The following is a 24,705-nucleotide window of genomic DNA, read 5'->3' as shown; positions in this document are numbered from 1 at the left end:
GTGCTAAGGCGAGCCAAAGCATCTCAATCCGCGGAAGGTGGGAAGCTGGCGCCAAATTGGGAAGGCCCGTATAGGGTTCGCTGGGTAAACCGACCTGGCTCCTACCAGTTGGAGGCCCTAGATGGTCGAGAAATTCCAAGGAGCTGGAATTCCGCTAACCTACGGGTGTATTACCAGTAGAAAGACAAAGCCAGAAAGACAGTTCAAAAAATGTATAGTCCTTTTCATTTCAATAATTCCTGGTCGCAATGGCGTGTTCGTGTGATTACAAAGAATTCCCAGAGGGGGATTGGGGAGTAAAGAAAGTAAGGAAGAGGTGGGGACTCCGTAGAGTTGAAGATCTGGGATCCCGAACTCTCCACCCGAAGCAGCTGCAATCCCACCGGGCGTGGGTGCTTCTCCCCGGAGGCGCCATCGACGCCTCACGCAAAAGACGAAGAGCCGGCGCGGACGAAGAAGAAGTGGACGAAGGAGGAGTTCACACTGCTCCTAGAGGAACGCCACCTCCAAAGGATATTCCGGCCCTCCTCAAGAGAAGGGGAGGGAAGGAATACAAGGGAGAAGAGCGCGAGGAGGCGCGATCCCGGATGAAGCGTCTGGCGCAGAGCTCAATCGGGAGGTGGGACGGAAAAGAGGGGGGATGTGATCCCGGATGAAACGCCTAGAGCGGAGTTCCACCGGGGAGAATCTCTCCGTTGATCCCAGATGAAACGGCTAGTTGGCGGAAGTCGCGAGGGGCGCACCTCCCGTTCTTCCGGCAGGGGCTTCCCAGCCACGCACCGGAGAGGAGGTCCACGATCCATGGCAACCTGAACAGCTCCGGCTTGGCAGGCTCCACCGCACCTGCACTTATATTTATAGCCAAACTGTGGCCCCCCGGTCGTTCCGATGCGGGTGGCTCCAATAAATGCGGGCGCATCGAATCCAAAGCCGTTCCGGCCCTCGAGGCGTATCCTCCCACGACCTCCTAAGCGTCGTTCTCCTTAATTGCATTCTTCATGCAGGACACTCCGGGCGACGTGTATCCCACGGCACACGTATCTCCGCACGCGCCCAGGCCGCATCCGCCTCGAAGAACGCGCGTATCGCGGCCGCTTAACTGGCACTCCTCGCAAGCAGCAACTGGCTGATCCGATTTCCCAGGTAACGCCTCAATTAGCATTTAATAGCCTTCTGGTGTTCCCCAGGCGACGCGTCGAGAGGAGGAGAAATACGATCGCAGCTGGCCACGGAGAAACCCCGTCGAGCGGCAAGTGATAGGCGCGCGACCAACGAGCGGAATTCCCCGAGGCTCGACCCTCGGATGCCAGGCTAACCCGATGATCATCCCGGGAGCAGACTAGCTTGAAGCTCCGACCGGTCGCCTCGGCTTGCGCCAGCCTTGGCCGACCAACGAGCGGAATTCTCCGAGGCTCGGCCCTCGGATGCCAGGCTAACCCGATGATCATCCCGGGAGCAGACTAGCCTGAAGCCCCGACCGGTCGCCTCGGCTTGCGCCAGCCTTGGCCGACCAACGAGCGGAATTCTCCGAGGCTCGGCCCTCGGATGCCAGGCTAACCCGATGATCATCCCGGGAGCAGACTAGCCTGAAGCCCCGACCGGTCGCCTCGGCTTGCGCCAGCCTTGGCCGACCAACGAGCGGAATTCCCCGAGGCTCGGCCCTCGGATGCCAGGCTAACCCGATGATCATCCCGGGAGCAGACTAGCCTGAAGCCCCGACCGGTCGCCTCGGCTTGCGCCACCCTTGGCCGACCAACGAGCGGAATTCCCCGAGGCTCGGCCCTCGGATGCCAGGCTAACCCGATGATCATCCCGGGAGCAGACTAGCCTGAAGCCCCGACCGGTCGCCTCGGCTTGCGCCAGCCTTGGCCGACCAACGAGCGGAATTCCCCGAGGCTCGGCCCTCGGATGCCAGGCTAACCCGATGATCATCCCGGGAGCAGACTAGCCTGAAGCCCCGACCGGTCGCCTCGGCTTGCGCCAGCCTTGGCCGACCAACGAGCGGAATTCCCCGAGGCTCGGCCCTCGGATGCCAGGCTAACTCGATGATCATCCCGGGAGCAGACTAGCCTGAAGCCCCGACCGGTCGCCTCGGCTTGCGCCAGCCTTGGCCGACCAATAAGCGGAATTTCCTGAGGCCTAACCCTCGGATGCCTGGCCTAGCGCCGGAAGAATTTCCTGAGGCCTAACCCTCGGATGCCTGGCCTAGCGCCGGAAGAATTTCCTGAGGCCTAACCCTCGGATGCCTGGCCTAGCGCCGGAAGAATTTCCTGAGACCTAACCCTCGGATGCCTGGCCCAGCGCCGGAAGAATTTCCTGAGACCTAACCCTCGGATGCCTGGCCCAGCGCCGGAAGAATTTCCTGAGGCCTAACCCTCGGATGCCTGGCCTAGCGCCGGAAGAATTTCTTGAGGCCTAACCCTCGGATGCCTGGCCTAGCGCCGGAAGAATTTCCTGAGGCCTAACCCTCGGATGCCTGGCCTAGCGCCGGAAGAATTTCCTGAGGCCTAACCCTCGGATGCCTGCCTAGCACCGGAAGAATTTCCTGAGGCCTAACCCTCGGATGCCTGGCCTAGCGCCGGAAGAATTTCCTGAGGCCTAACCCTCGGATGCCTGGCCTAGCGCCGGAAGAATCTCCTGAGGCCTAACCCTCGGATGCCTGGCCTAGCGCCGGAAGAATTTTCTGAGGCCTAACCCTCGGATGCCTGGCCTAGTGCCGGAGGAACTTCAAGAGTCAGGAGTCGGCGAGACGCTACCAAGGGTTAAAAAGAGGAAGGACGAAAGTGAAATGAGGAAACACTTTGTTTGCATTAACTTTCGTTGCATCAGGGCCGAGACCCATACAACATGGCAAAACGCCAACATACAAAGAAAAGAACAAAGAAAAAGTACAGAGGGTCAGCTTGGAGGAACCCCTGGATCGGGAACGGCGAGCACGTCCGCGAAGGGTAGGGAGACGGTTGGAGAACCGGCAGGCAATGGCATCGGAGGGGAGTCGAGGAGGGAGACCCCACTCAGGTCAATTCCGGGGTATTTAGTGGACACCCTTGCCAGGCCTTCATCGAAGCCTAAGGCAAAGGAGTCGGACCCCGCATCCGACATGTCACGGATGAACTCGGCGGACTGACGATAGGCCTGTACCGCCTGACGCCCGATTTCTGCGCTCTTCTCGGCCAGCGCCGCCTCCGCTCGCTCCGTAATCTGAGCTTTCGCTTCCATGACCTTCGCCACAATCCACTCGTCCGCCTCGGAGGAGACCCTCAGCAGATCGGCCCGAGCCTCCATGTGCTTCGCCTCGGCAGCGATGCGAGCAGCCTCAGCCTCCTCCAGGCGCGAATGAAGCTCCTGGTTGCTCGCACGAGTCCCCTCCAAGGCCGACTCCAATTCGGCCATCTTGGCTTCAAGAGATCGGGTTCGGTTGCGGGCGTTGTCGGCCGACTGCTGGGCCTTCTCCCACCTCTCCCGAAAGTCGGCAGCCTTCCGGGACTGCTTTTCGGCTCGCTCCTCCGCCTTCCTGATCTCGCTTTCGAGACCCGAGGCAACCTTGAGTTGCTCCTGAGCCTCCAACAGTTGCCTCTCGAGGGCGGCGAAGCCGAGTGCCCGCTCTTCGGCCACCTGGAGCCTCGTCTCGAGGTCCCTGGTCGTTCTCCCCGCCGCAGCCTGGCCTCCCTCCTCTACAGCTTTCAGTCGGCTCTCGGCCTTCGCCAGGAGCCTCGCCTGTTCCTCGTGGCTCTCCTCCAGACGGATCATGTACTGGGCGAGCTAAGAGACAGGAAAAATGAGAGCGTCAGACGGGGATCAATGGAGCCTATAAATGACGAAAGCGACCAAAAGAACACTCACCGACATGAGGCAGACGCAGCTGGCAGCTCCGACTTCAGGGATCCTCATCTGCCGGACCTGCCTACGGTCACCCTCCAGCAGCACCGTCTCGATGAGGTTTCGGGCGCCGGCGAAAGTGAAGGCCGACCTCGACTTCGCCCCGGAGCCGGACGGTGGTTCTGCGGCCTTACCCTTACCCATTGCTTGAGGGAGAGTCATGCCGACCGTGCTCGGGGCGGGGGCCGCGCCAGAAATCGACAGGGTCCCGCTCGGCCGAGGCCTCGGCGCGCCCCTCCTCGTATCATCCGAGGCCGACCGAGTCGAAGGCCGGGCTGGGGACCGACCGCGTCCGACCCGGCCGTCTCGGGCGCGCCCGGATGACACCTCCGGAAAAGCGGTAGTCTCATCACCGGAGGGCCGATACGGCGTCAACTGTCGGTCCGAGCCCGCGGCGTCCCCCTGATCGGTGGGCCCGGACCCGTCTGTCGGCGTCGGAGTCGCCTGCTGGCGGGGCTTCTTCGCCGGTGGGACCTCGCTCGGAGAAGTCCGTTTTTTCCTCCGGACCGCTTCCAGTAGGGACGCCCTACTAACAGCCATTGCCCTGTCCGACTGCATGACGTCGTCGATTTCTGCAAAAAGAACGAGATGGTTAGAAACTGAGAAACTGATGGAAAGAAGAAACAAAAGAGGAGAAAAGAGCTAAAAAAGAAGAAGTGATGGCGGGCTCACGGTCGGCGGGGACCGAGCTCAGACCGACGTTCACCAAGGCATCCTCGGAAATAAGGCGAGCCACTGGGGGGAGCCGGCCCTCGGCAACCAACCCCCTCAAAAGGCGACGCCATCGGACTCCTCCCTTGACAACCTCGATAGGCCGATCGGGGACTTCATCGGCGTCTCCCAGGTTGTCCCGATTCCCCAAGAGGGATCTACGTCGATGAAAAAGAAACGCTCCTTCCAGCCATGAATGGAGGAAGGAGCCTCCTTGACGAGGCCGCACCCTCGCCGCGCCGCAAAGCACCACCACCCTCTGTCCCGGGGGTGGCCGTTCAGGCCGTAGCATTCCCAAAAGACATTCAGGGTGGCGGAAACCTCGTGCATGCGGCAGAGAACCTGGAAGGCCGTCAGGGTACGCCATGAGTTCGGCACCAGTTGCGTCGGCGCCACTCTTAAACCTCGAAGCACCTGCACGACTAAGTCCGAGGGGGGAAAGCGGAACCCAGCCCGAAGGATGTCCTCATTAATGGCGACCTTCCCTGGAGGAGGATGGGACATCCTCTCCTCAGGCCCCGGGAGCGTAACGTTGCAGGCTTCGGGAAGGTGGTACCGGGCCACGAACCTATCTAGGTCTTCGGGGACCAGCTCCGACTGAATGCGGTCCGCTCTTACTTCGTCCATCCCTAACGGCCAGAGAATCTACGGTCAGGACGGGGTCAAGAGGGGAGAAGGGACCGGAACGACTGGGGTACACTAATACGAAAGGAGAAAGTACGGAGAGCCCTAAATTGAAGAGTGGGGCAACTCACCGGAAGGGAAGGAAGAACGGCTCCGATAGCGTCAAAGGAGGAGCGAACGAACAGTCCGACGGCAACGGCAACAGCACAAGGGAGAAACTCGAGGATGCCTGTGAAGAGAAAGGCGGACGGGGGAGGGCCCCCGGTTAAATAGGCAGAAAGGCGGGTGACGCCTCGGTGACGCCAGAGGACGCCTGGCTACCGAAGGATCGTTCTCGCCCCAAAGGCGAATCGACGCCATTAAGGAAGGATGTCCGCCGAAATCCGCAGACCGCCAGATCAGCGACAACCGCCATACGCCATAAAAAAAAAGGGGCGGGGAGCTCGGAGCGCGCGCGCCTTTCCGAGGGATGGCGGCAATCTCGAAGCATCACTCCCTTCACCCGTTCCCCTCCTGGTTCCAGGCTCGGAAGTGGGGGGCTACTGTTACGGGGGAACTTAGCCACCATGCCCCACGTGACCGGCACGCGCGCCCAGAAAGACTACGGCTGCCCCTTGATCCAGCAATCCGACCTCGGGTCGGATATCTTCGGCTCCGCAGTCCGACCCCGAGTCGGCTGCCCCTTGATCCAGCAATCCGACCTCGGGTCGGATATCTTCGGCTCCGCAGTCCGACCCCGAGTCGGCTGCCCCTTGATCCAGCAATCCGACCTCGGGTCGGATATCTTCGGCTCCGCAGTCCGACCCCGAGTCGGTTGCCCCTTGATCCAGCAATCCGACCTCGGGTCGGCAATCTCTTGACAACAACAGACTGTTCTCCTGAGGCACGCCGCAGCCCCCTGCTCCACTACTCCCTGCAACGGCCGAATCCGGCGCTGCCCCACGATCCCCTGTAACAACCGTACGAAGCGGAGCTCCACTACGCCCTGCCATGGCCGTACCCGGCGCTGCCCCACGACGCCCTGTAACGGCCATGTCAGTGGCAACCCCATCGTGCCACACGATGACCAATCCCCAGAAAAACCCCCCAGCCTGATATATATGGGGCTGGGGGGGAAGGGGGAGGGTGAGCAAGATTCTCCATAGCATCATCTTACCTGCTACCTCTCCTTCTCCTTCGATTCCCTCTAACTTGATCGTCGGAGGGCCCCCACTACCCCAGTGGTGGTGCGAGACTTGCTTGCAGGTTTCCCGGCGGAAGGTGGAGCGCAACCAAAACAATTCAAAGGGAACCCCGTTCACACCGCTGTGCCAATCGTTCTCGGTTTGGACCCCCAGCAACACATATATATATATATATATACATACATACTTATACATACATACATACATACATACATATATATATATATATATATATATATATATATATATATATAGATACCGAAGTCCGACCCGATCTCGGTTGAGCCTCCCCAGATCAATTCAATCACTGTGGCCGAGTCTCCCTCCATCAGAGTTGAGCTGGCCTGCAGAAATTATATATATATATCATGTTTAGTGGTACTCTGTTTAATTTGACTTTTGAGGCACTTTAAATGTGCTTCGGAATTGCTAAAGAGACTATAACCAGGCGTGCATGCACATCTGAAAAATTTTCTTATGAGCTGCACTTCTTACTCCTAATTTCCCACCTTCTTTGGAGGAAAATAAATTAGATTTCATGGAAATATGAAATATGTCTTTCTTGTCCTCCTAATGGTATCTGGATAGATCTACAATGAGAGCCTATGGATGCACCTTTTCTCTCCAAGGCCGATTATCAAAGAATGTTGGCTGGAAAGGAAATGCATATATATATATATATATATATATATATAATATGAGAGAGAGTATTAATTGAGGATTGAGAGGATGAGTTAATGTGGAATTGTAAAAAGACATAAAATGTCCTTAAGAGTTATAAAAAATAAGGATATTTTTTGTCCAATGAAAAATGAGTAGATTGATAACCTACCATAACAGAGAGTATCCTTAAGAGTTATAAAAAGTAACGGTATTTTTTGTCCAATAAAAAATGATTAGATTGATAACCTACCATAACGGGAAGTAAGTTATTAATCTCATATATATATATATATATATATATATATATATATATATATATTGCAATTGGAGTGTGATTATATTGCCATTTTAAGTAATTCTTTAAAAACTTTTATTGGCATGTGCTGGTCATGGAAGTTGATGGAGAGTTGCAAATGTTAACTTTGAGATATATGGATTGAATCCAAGTTACTTTTTTTTCATAATAAATTTAAATTTGTCAATTTAAAATCATTCTAGTTATTAAGCAGGTCAAAAATTTAAATTTAAATTTAATTATTTTATTAAATATATAATTTAATTTGATCTATGGTGAGTTAAATCAAGTTAAATGAGTTTAAATAGGTTAGATATTTTTAGGCTGTCATTTTGAAGTAATATGACTGCCATCTTGAATCAGAGCTATCATTTAATCACCAAAATATATACCTCATTTTAAAATAGAAGAAGAATATTAAGAAAATCAGAGTCACATTGGAGATTGTGATACTTGTTCTTAACTTCAGTCCCAACATGAGACCATTTACTCACTCCACATGCATTGCATGTGCCAACTTCTAGTGCAGCATAGTGCTCATGGTTCGAGAAAGACAGATTGGTCTAGATCTTGGAGTCAGCATGGATTGTAAACTTAATGGCACCCCATGCAAGGGAAATTATCATTGGTACAAGAGATGTTTTTAAAAGTAGAAGAATCTATATAACTGGACATTTTTAGTTCGTGGCTTCATTGCGTTATATAGTCGAAAAAGTCCCAATGCCACATGTCTTCATAGATTCTAATTCCAAAGGACTCATTTTTAAACTTCATGTATAGCAATATAGATTTTTTGAAAAATTTGATTGAGAAAAAAAATCAAAATCTGCGTCCGACTTCGACATCCATGCATTGCATGCATCTGTTTCTAGTACGTAGATGCATATTCATATTCATATGAGCCTTATACTAGCCAATCTTGATAAAGCATTGCATCATTAGACTTCTAAATTAGAGTTTTGCTGCAGATATCCAAGAGAAAGTCTCTGATACTGGAAGCTCAAGTGAGACCATGCGGTTGGCCTACTGAAAGATCTTCCTAGTTGAAGATTGAAGCCTTCCATTTTACAACAAAATAAGGGCAAAAAAAATTGATGGCTTCCAAAGTCATGCATACAAAGTATCAGTCCTAGGTGACAATCTTACTTTTCACTCCATTGGGGATCGGTTCACTTTTATTATACGCCACTTCGAGACAACAAGCAACAAGTTGCTTTCTGAGATTTCCATCACTATTTAGTTGCAAGATTCAATCCTTACGGCATGTGGTTGACCGTTGAGCAGTAACTCTGAATGGTCAACAAAATAAATAGATCACGATCTCTGGCAAACTTAGGGAGGACAATAATTCCTTTTTTTTAAAAAAAAGTTTATGAACTGTTTGGCAGGCACAATTGTTATTCTATGCATTCAATCTAAATGCTGCAATGAAGTATTGTTTTTTTTTTAAAAAAAAAAATACTTTTGATAGTCATCCTCAACAACCTTGTTTATTCTTTATTCTTCTTTTTTTTTTTCATTTGCATTGCTGCCAACTTCATGGATTTTAAAAATCATAACAGGTGCTTCGGCACTGCAACTCACAGGGTTTCTTTTTTTTTCTTTTTTTAATTGTGGTAACATGCCTGCATCCTACTTGAACGGTGGTTCGCTCCCTAACTTGAGACCACGTTGGTCGCATGCAAGCGCGTTTGGCGAAGTCGCACTCTCTCCAGTTACCACCAGCTGCCTCCAGCTGAAAGGTTGTCAATTGAGTCTGAAAGCAATGTGTAAATGGAAATAGCCTGGTTAAGAAGCTGCCTAAAATCCTTTGACAAGCTAGCAAGTCAACCTCTTAATGGACATGTAAAATTACAGTGGTGTAAACCTTGGTATTTTACCATACGAGCTTTCAAATGGTATCCCAAAGTGGTATGACCAGGTGTTGTAGCATTGGTAAAAGTGACCATTACGTGCAAGCATCAGAACCTATTAGAACAATTGAACCTCTGTGCAGGTCAGAACATAAATCTGGTCATGGCTGGAACCAATCCTTGTTTTAGTCGCAGAAAGAAGCGAATGGGACTTTGCTACTCATTAGAGCAAATCACACAGATTTTAGACAACCATGGAATCCCATTGATTTTTTTTTTCTTTTTTCTGTTCTTTGCAGGGAAAAAAGTTATCTATTTGAAACAGGCTACAAAAAACTGGAAAGGAGCAACAGATCATATGTAATGAGAGATGAATGAACATAAAGAAAAAAACCAAGAAAAAAAACGTTACAGCACATTAGTTTCCACCAGCTAATCCTCTATCTAATTTGATTCTTTTTGATCCTCTTGGCTGCTCAACCCGCCGCGAAATTGATGAATCATGCTGATATAAGCAGCTAGCTCCATGCTTGCACCCTTTGGGGGTGTTAAAATAAGCACAGGGTTTTGGAATCTTGGGCTTTACATCTTTTTGCATGGAGCCATGTCTGACTATGTTCAAACCATTCACACCCAGAAAATTACTGTTGTAACTAGCACACTGCAGTGGATTCCGATCCAGAGTTTCTTGCTTCTCCCCTCCATGCTGCTGGATCAAACTCTTGTAGTAATTTATATCCTTCACTGGAGGGGCACCTGAAGAGAAGTTTGCAGGTATTGCAGTAACAGGCGAAGGCTGCCTATTTAAAGCTTGGGGTGGCACCACATTTGGCATGGGATACATTGGTGGGGTTCGTTCGTTTGACAAAGGGACGGGGGTAGTGAAGTTGACATGGGGACGTGGCAGCGGGGGAGCTGATGCAGTTGATCGGGCTCGCAGAGATGGCGGTGCTGACACAGAAGCCATAGGCAGCTGAGCTTGTTTAGGAACTCCATACTCGGCCACCAACTTTTCCATCATGATGGGGTTGTTGAGTATCGTAATGAGAAGGTCAGGGTCAATCAGGCTTCCCTCTTCACTGCTTTTCATGATAGCGGTGAAAGCAGCAGCAGCAGCAGCCACAACATCAGGCTCTGCACTGAGTACAGCCCCAATAGCTGGAGTCTCACCAGGTGGCAGAGTTGGAGCCTGGGGCACTGCATTCTTCAGTGACTGCTCCATAGCAGGCCTGAGAGCAGGCAATACACGCGGTGTTCCAATGTCCGCCAGTTTCTTCTGTATGTCTGGCTGATGGAATTGGATAGATGCGTCAATCGGTATAGGTGTCTCTAATTGCTGCTCTGATGTATCTTCATCTTCAATGGGAATTATGGGAATGAGAGGAGTTTGGGAATCATCATAATATGAGTTTTGGACCTCGGAAGAAACAAATGGCCTAAATAGACATGGAATCAGCTTCTGTTAAGAAAAGTAGGGGGAATGCATAAGATTTAACTTGCAAGAATACAAGGCAGCTTACGTTGCAGGAATGACAGAAAGGCGTGGATAAATGGCTTCAAGCACTCCCAGTTGTCTCCGATTCTCTACAGCCAACTCTTCACTTTCCTCTCCAGCAACCACTACCCATTCTGGATTCAATACTATCTACAAGAGGAGAAAGATGCTCTAATTCCAATTATCAATTACCTAATGAATGAGTTTCAGGCTCTATCGAAGAGCCATAACTTAAAAATCCAAAGAACATTAACTTACTCTGGAAGGGCACTTCCACTTGATCAGAGGAATTAGTGAAATGTCTGGTTTGTGCTGATAGGAGGGATGACGTGCTTCAAAACCAGGGGGTATGGAATCATCAGAGCCCATCCCGGTAGCATGCAAGAGCCATGAAGCCTTTGCTTGCAGATGGTCTTGAGCTCCCAATCCAGATTGAGAAGGGGCATCCTCTGACAAAAATAATCTTACCTATTCGACAGAAGGCAAATTATGTGATAAACTTATTAAGCATTACAATTTAAGTTGCACAAATGATACAACAATGGCATCAGCAACAGGAATGAGGGAGAAGAACAATAACAAGAAAGGGAATAAGAAAATGAAATCTAGATAGGAGAAATGGTGATCATTTCAAATTCAAGCGGCTTGACCCCAAAAGGACCGAAGAAGCAAAAGAATGTTTTGGAGAAAATAAGATAAACCAATCACCATATGATCTCACAATGGAAGCTAAACACAAAATAGACACACAAGTTAGAAGTCTAAGGTCCACGCTGATATACTAAATGTATACACGACATGAGGTCAAATAATCACAATCGCAGTATGCAGTCATCATCTACTGAACTCTAAACTTCCAAGGAACTACGAACAATGGGTTCATAACAAGCCCTACCGAACTGTGCTGAACCGGCCGGTTCGGGGCATACCGAACTGGACCGGTTGGCTACCGGCAAAGTTCGAACTATCCATTCAATTCGGGCATAAAGCGCCCACATCTGGAGGCTATTCACTCGATTCACGACCCTCGCCTCTCCCTATGCGCAGACCACAATGCTTCTCGGCCTCTCCCTCCTCCCCCCTCTCTCCTTCTCCCTCTCTCTCACACGCAAGGTTAGGGTTAGGGTTTCGAATCCTCCATCCCTAACAACAAGGGCTCTCAAGCCCTCTCTTTCTCCTTCTTCTTCTCCCTCTCTCTCCCTCCCTTTCCCTCCCCTCCTCCCTCTCTCTCCTTCTCCCTCTCCCCCCTCTCTCTCCCATCGTCTTCATATCGCAACAGAGGAGAGTGGTTTCAAACCCTTTTCTTTATTTTTGAATTTTGAATTGAAGTTAGTAAATCATATGCCGTCTTCGTCTTCGTCTTCATCTTGAAAAGCCCCCTACACGGGTATGGTACGGGTCAAACCATATGCCATCTTCGTCTTCATCTTGAAAACCCCCAACATGATACGGTACGGATCTGTACCGTACCATGCTGGTCGCCAATCGATACGGGCCCTGGTATTGGTTTGGCTTACCTTGAGCCCAACCATTAATCATATCATGAGATACATCATGTCAAGAATCAACATAACCTGTAAATGAAAATATTTTATGACTGTTCCTTGAGCACAAGTAGGAGCGCATCAGACATCACCACATAGAGTACAGGAACTAACAATTATCTACAGTTATTACCATGGAGGAAGGATACATATGTCAAATATGCCAAAGAACAGGAGGCTTACCTGTTAACTTCGTTGCTTTACATAAAGATACTGGAAAATCATATCAGCAAAAGTGTAGACAATTTCTTGTCATGAAAAAATAGAAAGATCTGAATTCTGCTCTATTGTAGCACCAAAACCATACAAAATATTCAGAATAAACCTAATCACTCTTAAAAATTGGAACACCTTCAATACCACTCCACAGGTCCAAGCCAACACAAGACAACACAATATTGGAAAAAATGGAGCATCCTACTCAGAGAAGTGTGAGCATTAGCATGTTTCTTTTTTTTTTTTTGAGGATTTAAGAAACATCATAGCAATTGTTGGCACTTAATTCTCAACTATATTACCAACTAAATAGGAGTAAAATGTCTAGGCTCTTATGGTGAAGCGTCAAACCTGTAGCCTATTTATAAGTTCTCTGTTGAAAAAATGTTACTGACTGTCAACTCATGCTAGTGATTAACATATTTTTTAAGGTAATACATTTTTATTTCTACAAATTATATTGCACAAGAGTTCCCATGTCACAGTTTTTAAACACTCTGGATGCTTAGCACCCACGCCATACATGCCTATGTCAAGAAATTCAATTTCTTGAGTGCACATATTGTTTAGTAAAACTGCATCTCTGGACAATGCATAAGAGGCCTTCAAAACATTCAGTTCTATGCAATTTAGATATTGGAGATCATGATCAATGGTATGGATATGTGAATTTTCATTTGAAGTAAGGCAATTACTGATTTCTTGGGAAGTTGCTGGAGTCAAACACTTCTGAAAAATGGTTCTAGCTTTACTTCGCTCACTCCTCAGTGTGTGTGCCACTGTATTGGCAGGGGACAGGGAGTTGCAATGCTCCCACTGGACCAACTCCAAATGTTGCCCCTAATGAGAAATGATATTTCTATCCCACATGTATTGCACTAGACCGATTCACATGCAGGATTAACCAATGCATTTATTGCATGAAAATATGAAACATTCAATGCCAGAAAAAAAGGTACATCAAATGCATCAAATTTGATGACCGAGAAACATCCCCCCATGCAAACGTAACTAACTGGTGCAATTCATAGGAGTAAAAGTGTCATTCTTTGGTGGCACCAACTTTCAGAATGGGCCTCTTGGAACATTATATCTCTACCCTACAACACCATGTAGAATCTAAAACCATCAATTTCCTCGTATTGCAAGCAAATCTTAAGATATAAATGTGTGCACACAGTCGATGTAGCAGGCCAAATTGTGCCAACACTTGGAAAATACTAAAACGAAAGCTAAGCAATTTCTTTTATAAGGCTCACATCAGCACAATGAAATTCGCTTCCTCAATTTATTATTTATCAATTAAATCATTTTTACCAGCCTTATAATAGTGCATGCACACAATTTGAACAATTAAACATAGTTTTAACTAATCTATTAAAATCTAGAATCATAAATCATCCTAGATATTTATGTTGTCTGTTGCTTAACATGTGCATTGCAAAGAAACAAGTAATAACCACATAAACCAGAAATAAACAGTTGTATCCAACCTTCAACAACATAAATGAGCACAAAGTTTGTTGGAAAAACTACACGAAGACAACTGTATTTACAAATTAACATTTAGGTACTGTACATATAGTTCCTAAACTGCACAAGGCCTAGAAATATTGGTGGCACCATGTTATTCGCCATCTTATGTATTGCATGTACTTTATAGTATTACCCTGGACACCAAACACCACCACAAACATATGTACCCAACAGCTATGTTTTAGGATCGCAAGGATGAGGTGGCCATACTGAGTCTAGAGCTAGCATATCCACCTGGCCTTCTGCTGATTGTAGCAGATGCTAGACCTAAATTTGATCATCAGACAATGGAAGAGGGTAAAAAACGTAAGTAGGCATTAGATGACCTGGGTGATATGAAAGAAGAAAACATAGAACTGCCCTGTAGATGTCACTGATTGTCATTAGTAGATTCATCTATATCTTAATTATCCAGAGGCCCTACAGTCTCTATGCCTTTGGATGTTTCCTAAATGTTTCCATGTCTTTAGGATATCTGCCAAAAGAAGAGCAAGATGTCTCCTAGAAGAGCATGTTGTAAATCTTATGATGTGTTTTCTTTAATTTCCATAGAGCAAGAAACATAATTTAATTTAAAATATTTAAAAATTAAAGTGATTACATTAAAATGTCATGCAGCCATGTTTTATAGTTGTCACTGATTTTTTTAACATGGCGTTCAAGCTCTCAAAACTAAACAACAACAAAAAGAAAAGACAATGGGAAGAATTTGGACAGACTTGGAAAGAAAATTTCATATTTCCGATGCTCAAGATAGCAGGGTTCAAGTCCATATTGCTACTGGTGCCATGTGTATCAAAGTTCTGCGAAATATCACACTTACAGTATGGATTGGATACTTAATGGAAGGGGAAAAAAAAATACAACTGTACACATGCCTATATCATGTCAATAATCTACTAGAGCAATTAGGTATCTTGAGTGCAGAGTTGATCAATATTGATGATAATCAATTCTAAACTTACAGCATCCTCCACAAAATCTTGGCTTTTATAGATCATGTCGGAGAAATAAATTCAAGATAAGTAAATGGGCACAAGAAAAGAATGCAGGCTTTCAAATACATGCCTACATCATCAATTCATGGAGGAAAAGTTTGATCTGTTGAGCAAAAATCATCAAGTGATTGATTGATCGATAATGCAAGGCATCCAAGGATAGAAATTCATCACCTAATACTAAAGGAAATTGCAGTATAAATTCTCTTATCCAAGACAAGTATTTATACAGAAAAGAATTAATGTGAAAGTGAAGTCTCTGGCATATCATGCATTTTTTTTTTGCGTTTTTTGCATGAATATCCTCCTAAATATTGAATTTTGCATGAATACCCTTCCAAAATTGATATTTGTATGTATACCCTTGTAAAACACTTGTTTTGTTATTCTACCCTTTTTTTTATCCTCATTTTTGCATATGTACCCATACCATCTAACGCCATTAAAAAATTAACGGTTTCAAATTAAAATGACTAAAATACCCTTAACAAATAGATGTGCAAAACAAAACATTTATAAGGCGATCGTGATGGAGTACCAAAAAGTAATTTCAAAATTTTATTTAATTTTTAATTCAAATAAATATAGTTTTTATTAACGGTGCCAGAAGAACCGTTATATTAGAGGCATTTGTGCAAAAACAATGTTTTATGAGGGTATAGAAATAAATATAAATTTTAAGAGGGTATTCATCAAATTTGAATTTTTAGAAGGGCATCCATGCAAAAAAACCCTTTTTTTCTCTAGGCCTGATTAAGTTGTTTGAGGAGTATAAAAATAGTTTCATCGTGGAACTTTCTGTTACCTTGTAAATTTAGCATTCCTAATTTACATAGAATTGTAAAGTAGAGTTTTAACAAAGAATTAATTCATTGGTGAAATGGAACTTAGCAGGCTTTCCAATAGTAAGATTTGAATTAGCTTTTAGAGCTATCCTTGGTTAGTTGGGATATGGCTTCATGGTTATGTTTCATCTTGAAAAGGTTGCATGTCCTATGAAGAATATGGTATACTTCATGGAAATTCTCCTATTTTACCTTGTCAGTGCTACGGATTCCCTATAAAGATTTAGCAATGATTGGCTAACCATCAAATGAGTATTTTGAGTAGTATAAATTTTAAGCTGAAGAAGAAGTCTAAGAAGCATAGGGGGCACAGGAAACAAAAGAAGCTCCAATGCCATATTAGTCCCTGGCATTACATTAAGCTTTTATTAACAAGCCACCAATCATACCAAATCCCAAACACTTGGTCATATGTAACTAGTTCAGTAGTTCAATGTAAAACCCTCATTGCTTCAAGCAGGAGGCTTCCTAGCACATGTGATATTAATGAAATTACCATGCATTTCCCACTATTAAACACCCACTTCATTTGGTTTAGAGCAATTGCTTTTATCAATTGACAAACAAAAAAAAAACACATGAATAAGAATTTTGATAACTTGAAATTAATTAAAAGAACATATGAAGTAAATTAACGCAGTGTGCTTAAAAAATAAGAAAATTAGTATCTACCAATATTTCATTTAGTGAAAAAGCATAAATCTGATAAGAAACATAACAAAGAAACATGCTCCAAAATTTTTTGAGTTTACTTAACGATCACTTTAAATTGGTTAGAAGCATGAGCACATGCATATAAAAGGAAGCTAGACATATGCTGTAAGCAAAAGCTATGAACTTCCCCCTTTAGCTTTCGCAGAAAATCATAATAATCTATAAAACCCAAAAAAAAGGTTTTCTCATATAAGTAATATGTGCATAGATTTAAGAATGCATAGAAGAATTGATGCAAGCTCAATCAGACCTAGGGATGCAAATGGGAGTTCTTGTTAGATCCAGCAAGATCCATATCCCCAGCCAACAAACTAACCAGTTTTACCATTTCATATTCAAGTCCAAGATACTTGGCAGTTTTAATTTGGTTTTTGAATTGTTATCAGATGTTCAACATCTCAAATATATTCTAAAATTGCTTTTATTTTATCATTTCCCCATGTTTTTTACATCATAAATAAACTTACTTATAATAGTGGAAAAGTTTAAGAATAGACAAGAATATTCATATTTTATAATTCGTTTGCATTTTGTGAGTAACTTCCACATAATAAATACTGATGACATGACTGCTTTTTATACGAAGTCGTATGTTAACTTTGGATTTTATCTAAATCTAGTAGAAGATATTTATAATAAATTGACATTTTGAATACAAATTTAAAGGGTATTGCTTGACATATATAAAAATCATTATGAATGCATAATAAGCATGCATATTATCAATTCAGACACAAGATCAACATAATAAGCTAATCAGATAGAATCCAAACTTGATATTTCCTAATGGTTGGGTCAAGTTAATAGGCTATCAGCCTCCATTGCACCCCTAACTGTCTAAAGTTTTTAAGAAAGACTCCCAGTTTCAACTAGACTAGTCAGAAAATACGGGAATCTATAATTTACAAATCTTAAATTTTCATAAATTTTAATGTTCAATTTGAAAAGGAAAAAACTAATATAAGTACAATTAAAAGATTGATTTGAAGACATCTAATATTCAGGTGAAAACACCAATCTTTTACAAAAAAATAAATTTCCAAAAAAATCATGGAAAAATATATCTAATATTAGAATATCTTTAGTTGAATATGAAAGATTAATGATACAAGGATGTTTAGCACAACAGGCTCTGGTAACTTTAATTAAGTCGCACCTTTTAGATGTTGAGATTGCTTAAGCATTACTTCATGCCTTTGCAGGATGGTTAAGTCCTTTCCAGAAAACATTAGAGGAAAAAATCCTCAAATTGCTACAATTTTCTAAAGCCCCTAAATTCTTTGAAACTAGAAGATAACTGCTAAATGTGGAATTTGTGAAGTTTTAAATCAGAATAGATAATAGCTGGGTCTATGGTCAATTATAATTTTCTCTCAAGTCCCTGACCTTCATAAATTAATGAAATGTACTTAACTATATAATAAATTGTACCAGTGAAAAGTACACAGCTTTCCAATAATGAACTTTGACTTTCATTATAGGCATGTAGCCACACGAATAAATTAACCTAATGATTAATAAAAAAAGGAAAAAGAAAACCTACTCCTTTCACATTAAGAGATCTATAATAAATTCTAATTACATATATTAGTACAAACTTTTATTTAAAATCTTTCCAATTATTAACAGCACGATCATCTGTAATACCACTCCAGCAATCCACAATGATACTGCAGCGTGGTGATTACTTGCGATTACGAACATTATTAGAACCTGTTACCCAAAGTTTGAAATGACTCAGCTGTTCCAAATTGTAGAAGGAAATATTGTAAAGATCAGTCAAACCTATAGCCCAATCAGACAAATATCAAAAGGGATCTAAGATGAACCTGCTATAACTTCCTACAAATTTTGAAGATAAAAGAGAACAAGTTAATACCATCAAGAATGGATGTAGCTGTCTGCTATGCTGAGTGAAGTTCTGCATATTTAACTATAGATAATATGGATTTCACAAGTAGGAATTTTTATATATTCTGAAAAATGCAAGAACTTAAAAGGATACTCAAGTTCTTCATACTTTTCGTGATGGGACCCATGTATTAAGTTTCCACTTAGAAAAAGGGACATTTAGTCATAGTCCAAAAGGATTGCAAAAGGGTGGTTGTAGCCAGTGCCAGTTTTGCCACTCACAAAAACAAGCATACAAACTAACCTTGTATAAACAGTTTAAAGCAAAAAATTTACAAATATTTTTTCCACTTATTTTATTCTCCATTAGATAGGAAGAAAGTTTAATCTGAGGACCCACCATTTAGATCATGAAACCAGCCCTGATCTGAAGTTCAGACCTCCACAAAATCTAAAGAACATTTCCTTCTGTTTGAATCCTTCAACACTTGTATCATCAATTCCATAACCTACTTTAAGTGTCACAAAGCCCATAATTCTTGATTGTCCAACAACAAACATTCAAACCTCACATCATATCATCTGCAGAGAGAGCCATATGTCTTATCTATAGCCTTTAACTCCATTCTAATATTGAACCATCAGGCTATATTTTTGGACAGATAAACTAATTTGAACTTAGTTATCATACAAATGTTTCAGCTATCACCACAGAGATGACAAAGGTATTTAGATTAACTTACTTGTCATTATACATGTTTCACGGTACTACTAATGTTACAAAATCACAAATGTTGGTCAAGTTTGCCAAACATATAGCACTAAGGGTTAGATCTTGAAAATCACAAGCTGTTTATTTTTTGAGTCATTACCCAGATTCAAGTTTGTTTTCAGTTGCCTGACAAAGGAAGAAATGATGTGCAGCAATTTCACATAATGGAACACACAAGTAACCTATTCCATCACTTGTTCCCATTTATATATCATTAGATTTTTTTCAAATGATAAGATAATTTTGCATGCATGAACAGCTGCTCTCTATATAATGTGGAGCAAAAGCATTAGATGTAAGACTTATACAACTAAACTTGCATGGTGATCTATCGCTGCTAATCTTCACCCACTTCATTTTCTCTTTCATGTATATGGAGCTAAGAAAACTGCTGGCAATTCAATATATAGTTGTTGATTCCCACCACTGTTCATATTTTATACAACACTCTGTAAAATGAAATGTATGTCATCTTTTGAGCAACTAATGAGGTGGCAAAGAAATAACAGATGCCTAAGGTCCTAAGCACCACCTATAACCTTCAACAACCATGTTTTTAAGTAATATTGAACTATAGAGAAAAAAGGGGTTCTCAGGTTTGCATCTGCAAAGGTAATTTCTTTATTTTTCCTACTTTTCACATGTCTAGAATTTATTCAGGAAGTTCTCGAAATAAAAAACAAATGTTGGATAAAAAGACAAAAAAAAGAACATCAATGTGATCTAAAAATTAGTTAATAGATTTCACCATGACATAATAGTATCATGGTAAAATTCCTAATACTCATAAGATTGCACCACATAGATAGCAATAAGATAGGTTATCTTTTTTGTATACAAAAAAAAAAAACACTTTGCATAGTTTTAGCTACTGCTGCAGAATCTTGCAATATAGCAGGACATCCTTGGGGAGGGGAGACTCTTCTATTTGTGAAGTTTCATTTTGACTGCAAGTTATGTCCAGATATTTCTCCACGGATTTCAATAAATGCAATACACTGCTAATTTATGTCTTTAAGTCAAGATTTGCAATCTCGGTACTGGACCCGTACCATTACTATGCTAATATAGTGTTGATATGCATGGTGAGGAAGTTGGTTCGGTGTACCGAGACTCGTTATACCACCTGTATCGAGTCTCGATTCGGTATTGCTGCAGTATAGTATGCTCGAGACAGGATGGTATGCACTAGTACAATGAACCTTGCTTCATGCGCTTATTTTATGAGACCATGAAAAGCAATTTTTGAAAGAGATAAACATTAAAAATTTAAGATGTAAATAAAGGTTTTGCATCAAAATACTATCCTTTGATTGATAGCTAGAATATATTCAAAGTACCAGTAAAATTGTACTTATAATCAGTTGTGTAAAATTTTTGAGACTATTCATCTCATTATCAAGACCCAATGATCCACATAAAGGCCTTTCCATTGCTCTTCTCCATTAATTACCAACTTCATTTAACTTAATAACAGAGCTTACCCATCAATCAGAAAGAACTTCTCGTGATTAGTAAGAAAATCCTCCTGATTTAGGCCTTTCATTTCTTTCCACTTTTTGCCTTTTTTCTCTCCTTATAAACAATGCCACTGAGCATCAGAAGCAGAACACAAACAAAACCTCTCCACATGTTAATCCTCCAAACAGTTTTTTTTCTTTTTGAGGAAAAAGCAAAAACCAAATTAGGCCTTGCTGAGTTGATATGGAGGTTTATTAAGGGACCCAGAAAAAAAAAGACCTAAATCCGGAAATACATAAAGCAGCTAAGGTGACTAAATCTCTTGATGGTTATCTTGCAAATTGATTCTCTTGGAGCCCAAAATATTTATAGATCTGTAAAAACTTTTATATTATGTTTTTTTATTTCAGATTTCCAAACCTGCATTTTGTTAGAGCAGATTCAAATGCTGCAGTATTTCCGACGAAACCCTTAACATGTGGAGAATGGATTCTTTGAAGTCATTAGCTGAACTTCAGCCATAGCTTTCTCATGGTGCAAATTAGATTTATCTTCTCTGATCATTACATATCTCAACATGACATTATTTACCATGTTTTTTTTTAAAAAAAAAAAGAGCACAAACACGTTTCAGGCATCAAGTCTTAGTTGTTTAGAATAAGGATGATTCTGATGCCAAGCATAATCTCCATTATGTGGTCACAAACTAGTAGAACTGATACCATGATGTGGTTCAACGAACGAGTTTCTTAAATATTGCAGGCTGCACCATAATTAATGATGAATAGAACCTTCTCTTTTTTCTTGTGTGGATTTTCACAGGTAAGGAAGCTGCAAATCCATGAATCATGATGTTGGTTCTACTGTGAATGCTTAAACTGCGCTGCCACTCTCAATGCAGTATTACATGAGCAAAATAACGAGCACTGCATCTCGTTCAAGGTGCAGCTATACTACTGCCTTTTATTCACTTGTTTATGTCCTTTGGATAGACTTAGAAAAATCTCACTGTGAAGAAATATCAGCTTCTTACTTATAAACATTTTCAGGGTCCAACTCCAAATTGCCAAATATGCCACCCGCAGCTCCATATAACATTTACACAGTGACATGCCAGTAAACCACATAGGGTTTTACAAAAATTCATTAACCGATACAGTTTTGGAGATTCAAAGTATTTACGTAGAAGGAAATTTTTTTCATGTGCACTGTATTTACTTCTTTGTTTTCGACCAGTTAAGATGTGAATGTTAAAATACAATTTGGCATGCAACAAGATTCAATCGAGACCTTGAAAGTTGATTAAGCAGACAATTTAAAAAAACCCTGTATTATCCACTCAAAAAGATAAATCTCTTGCACTTATTGTTATCAAAAATTAACAGAACTAACAGAAAGCTCCAACTGGCTAAGGCACTTGCTTCTGAGCTAGATAAATAGATACATCCAGTAAGACAATATTTAGATTACACAAATCCACATCCTCAAAGTACTTGAGATGGTCCTTTTCCTCGAGAGCTGCAAGATTCTTGGAAGTTTCAGCTTCTATTAAGAATTATTACCATTCAATATAAGATTTTTTATATGATATTAATTTTATAACCAAATTCATCATCTTAACCCCATATATCATCATATTTTACAGCATAAGTCTTGTATGCAAAGCAACCAGTTTACAATATTCTATTTACTTCTCACTCTTGATCATCACTAATTATACATTATAAGTTCAAAAACATCAGCACTATTTTCATCTACACGTCGCACAGTATTGTTTTTCTTTTACTATAATATAACTGCATTTGGATTTTGTTAAAAATATGACATTAATGAAAAATCAGTACATTTGAGTGATTAAATCTCATTTTAAAATTTAAACATCATTAGTTTGGTTGCCCATGCTGATTATTCACTTCTATCAATGAGTAAAAGTTTTTTGAGAATTAAAACCAAAAATGTTGAACCAATGTGTGTGAATTAATCTACTAGGAATTAGTTCCATTAGTGGAATGTCAAGTGCAAAAGAATGCAATTCATTGTGAATCCCAATATTCCATCCAACTCCTGGTAACCATACCCCACTAACTGTACTGATTAATCTCAACCATTAAGCTCTTAATTCATAAGTGGTAGCCTGTTTTTTATAACCACTCAGAAGCAAGGAGTTTTTTATATGTCTGATGTTAAAATTTATTTAATTGACAGTTAGTTTTTCTTTAATCATAACACCAAAGAATTTTCCCCCTCCGAATAAGTCGAGGAAACTGATTCAAAGAAAATGAAAGAAGAAGAGGAAATTAACAAAACAAGGCCCCACAAAAAGAACTAAAAGGACAAACCAAAGCAAGCCAGGCACAAAGTACCAAACATGGGGCAACCGACATCCTTAAATCTCCAAAACAAGCATATCCCATCAGTCATCGAGTAAACCAATGAATTCGACTCCAGAAGATCATTCTTTATTTTAATCAAAGAAACCCAAGGGCTTCAAACCACACCTCGAACTAATTGGCAGAATCAATAAAAACGGAACCCCACACTATCATCCTTGCCACAAAACAAGCTAATCAAAATACAACGGGTAAAGATAAATTAACTACCAAAAATACGATACGAAAAAATCCAAATCAAAAGCAAAAAGGAAGTAGAAGGCTACGGGAATAGGGGTCACAAAGGAAAACCAGATAACAGCATCAACAGAGGAAAATAACAAAAATCTAGCCACTGGAATCAAATAAAGCAACAGCAGACAATCTAGATATGGGTTGTTAAAAAAAGGGGGGGGATTCATTTTGATGAATCCAAACCATGAAAATCCATTAGGCTGGATCAAACCTGACTTCCATATACTAATATAAACTTGAAAAACAGTGAAGGATTCGCATTCCGTTTGCGTAAGTCGGATTACCTGACACAAATTCACGGCCGGGGCCCAAGAGACCCTCTTCGACTGCCTCGGTCCCGCCATTCCGCCGATCTGGTTATACGGATTTACACAAGCAATCGCGTTTCAGAGAGGAAAAAAAGGGAAAAATTTACGATCGGCAATCGATCTACGGCAACCCTAACACGGATAACAACGAGAACACCGCGATCTTACATAGAAAACCCTAATCATCGAAAAGCATCCATGGATTAGGGGAAACCCACAGACTAGAGGAAGGGGGGAGGAGAGAGTAAGGGAACGGGAGGAGAGGGATTTTAAGAAGAGGGAGGGGGGCGGGGGAGGGACCCTAGGGGTGGCGCACGAGGAGGCCTCCGGATTTCGCTGCTGGTTTTGGAGTTTCTAATTTTATTTTGGATTTAAAGTTTTCCAAAAATTTTTAAACTGCGGTCGTTTTTATCTTTTTAGGGACAAGGCCCACGAGAGCGCCCAATCATAGGCCAAGTAAAATATGGTGTATCTTCAAAGGAACGGTGGCTTTTCCATGGCGCTCCAAAAAGTATTTTAGTGTTATTTTTTTTACCGATGGTCTAAGCTGGCTGTCTGATTCAACATGAACGGCCTGAATTTCTCCACCGGCAACCAATTGTCGGCGTTGGTATGTCCCGTAATTAACTGAAACTTTAGGGGTTTTTCCCCGAACGCCCTCTTCTACATCTCCCAAAAGGCCGGGTAGTTCTAAATACACCCCCCCGATTGCTCAGGACACCCCCCAAAAATTAAAAAAAAAATTAAATACTCTCTACACCCCCCCATTTGCTAAGGACACCCCTAAAAAAATAAAAAATCCTAAATTACCCTTCACCCTCCCCACCCCCTCACCTAAATTGCCCTCTACACCCCCCAAACCCCCCCCCCCAACCCCGCTCTTCCCCTCCAAAACTCCACTCCAGCCGGCTTCTCCCTTCCGCCCAAAAAACTTCGCCTCAAGCACCTCAAGCACCTCGCCGGCGGCCAAACCCCCTCCGTCTCCCCCTTCTCCCTCGCCCAAAACCCCCCCGTTCCCCCTTCTCCCTCTCGTCGCCGGCATTCTCCCCTTCTCCCTCTCGTCGCCGGCATTCTCCCGGAACCACCTCCCCGGCCATCTCCCGAGCAACGAGCACCTCGCCGGCGCCTCCAC

At 42.9% G+C, this 24,705-nt stretch overlaps 2 protein-coding genes across 2 annotated transcripts; both read right to left on the bottom strand.

Annotated features, from left to right (window-relative positions):
• Window positions 1-2,760: 2,760 nt before the first annotated feature.
• Window positions 2,761-4,023, bottom strand: LOC148699738 (uncharacterized). Its single transcript, XM_088712319.2, has 2 exons — window positions 3,844-4,023; window positions 2,761-3,762 (listed from the first exon to the last, which is right to left on the bottom strand). Exons 1-2 carry the CDS (start codon window positions 4,021-4,023, stop codon window positions 2,899-2,901), a joined length of 1,044 nt encoding a protein of 347 aa, XP_088568445.1. The 3' UTR covers window positions 2,761-2,898.
• Window positions 4,024-9,451: 5,428 nt separating this feature from the next.
• Window positions 9,452-23,951, bottom strand: LOC103696932 (Zinc finger C-x8-C-x5-C-x3-H type family protein). The gene is made up of 4 exons (XM_017840549.5): window positions 23,550-23,951; window positions 10,963-11,172; window positions 10,730-10,854; window positions 9,452-10,645 (listed from the first exon to the last, which is right to left on the bottom strand). Exons 1-4 carry the CDS (start codon window positions 23,607-23,609, stop codon window positions 9,628-9,630), a joined length of 1,413 nt encoding a protein of 470 aa, XP_017696038.2. The 5' UTR covers window positions 23,610-23,951; the 3' UTR covers window positions 9,452-9,627.
• Between the last annotated feature and the right edge of the window lie 754 nt (window positions 23,952-24,705).

Source organism: Phoenix dactylifera, chromosome 16 (assembly GCF_051530095.1).
Source record: "Phoenix dactylifera cultivar Ajwa chromosome 16, Ajwa_hap1_PhDact_Kaust_v1.1, whole genome shotgun sequence".
Lineage (NCBI taxonomy): Eukaryota > Viridiplantae > Streptophyta > Magnoliopsida > Arecales > Arecaceae > Phoenix > Phoenix dactylifera.
The sequence above is the reverse complement of the archived record's forward strand: the minus strand, read 5'-3'. Positions and strand labels throughout refer to the sequence as shown.

Coding starts and splice junctions, on each gene's coding strand:
- LOC103696932 (XM_017840549.5), bottom strand. CDS start 23,609: ATGGCGGGACCGAGGCAGTCGAAGAGGGTCTCTTGGGCCCCGGCCGTG. Junction 11,173..23,549: donor CGGCCGTGAATTTGTGTCAG/GTAATCCGACTT, acceptor TCTGTCGAATAG/GTAAGATTATTTTTGTCAGA. Junction 10,646..10,729: donor CTTTCTGTCATTCCTGCAAC/GTAAGCTGCCTT, acceptor ATGTCTATTTAG/GCCATTTGTTTCTTCCGAGG.
- LOC148699738 (XM_088712319.2), bottom strand. CDS start 4,023: ATGGGTAAGGGTAAGGCCGCAGAACCACCGTCCGGCTCCGGGGCGAAG. Junction 3,763..3,843: donor GCTGCGTCTGCCTCATGTCG/GTGAGTGTTCTT, acceptor CCTGTCTCTTAG/CTCGCCCAGTACATGATCCG.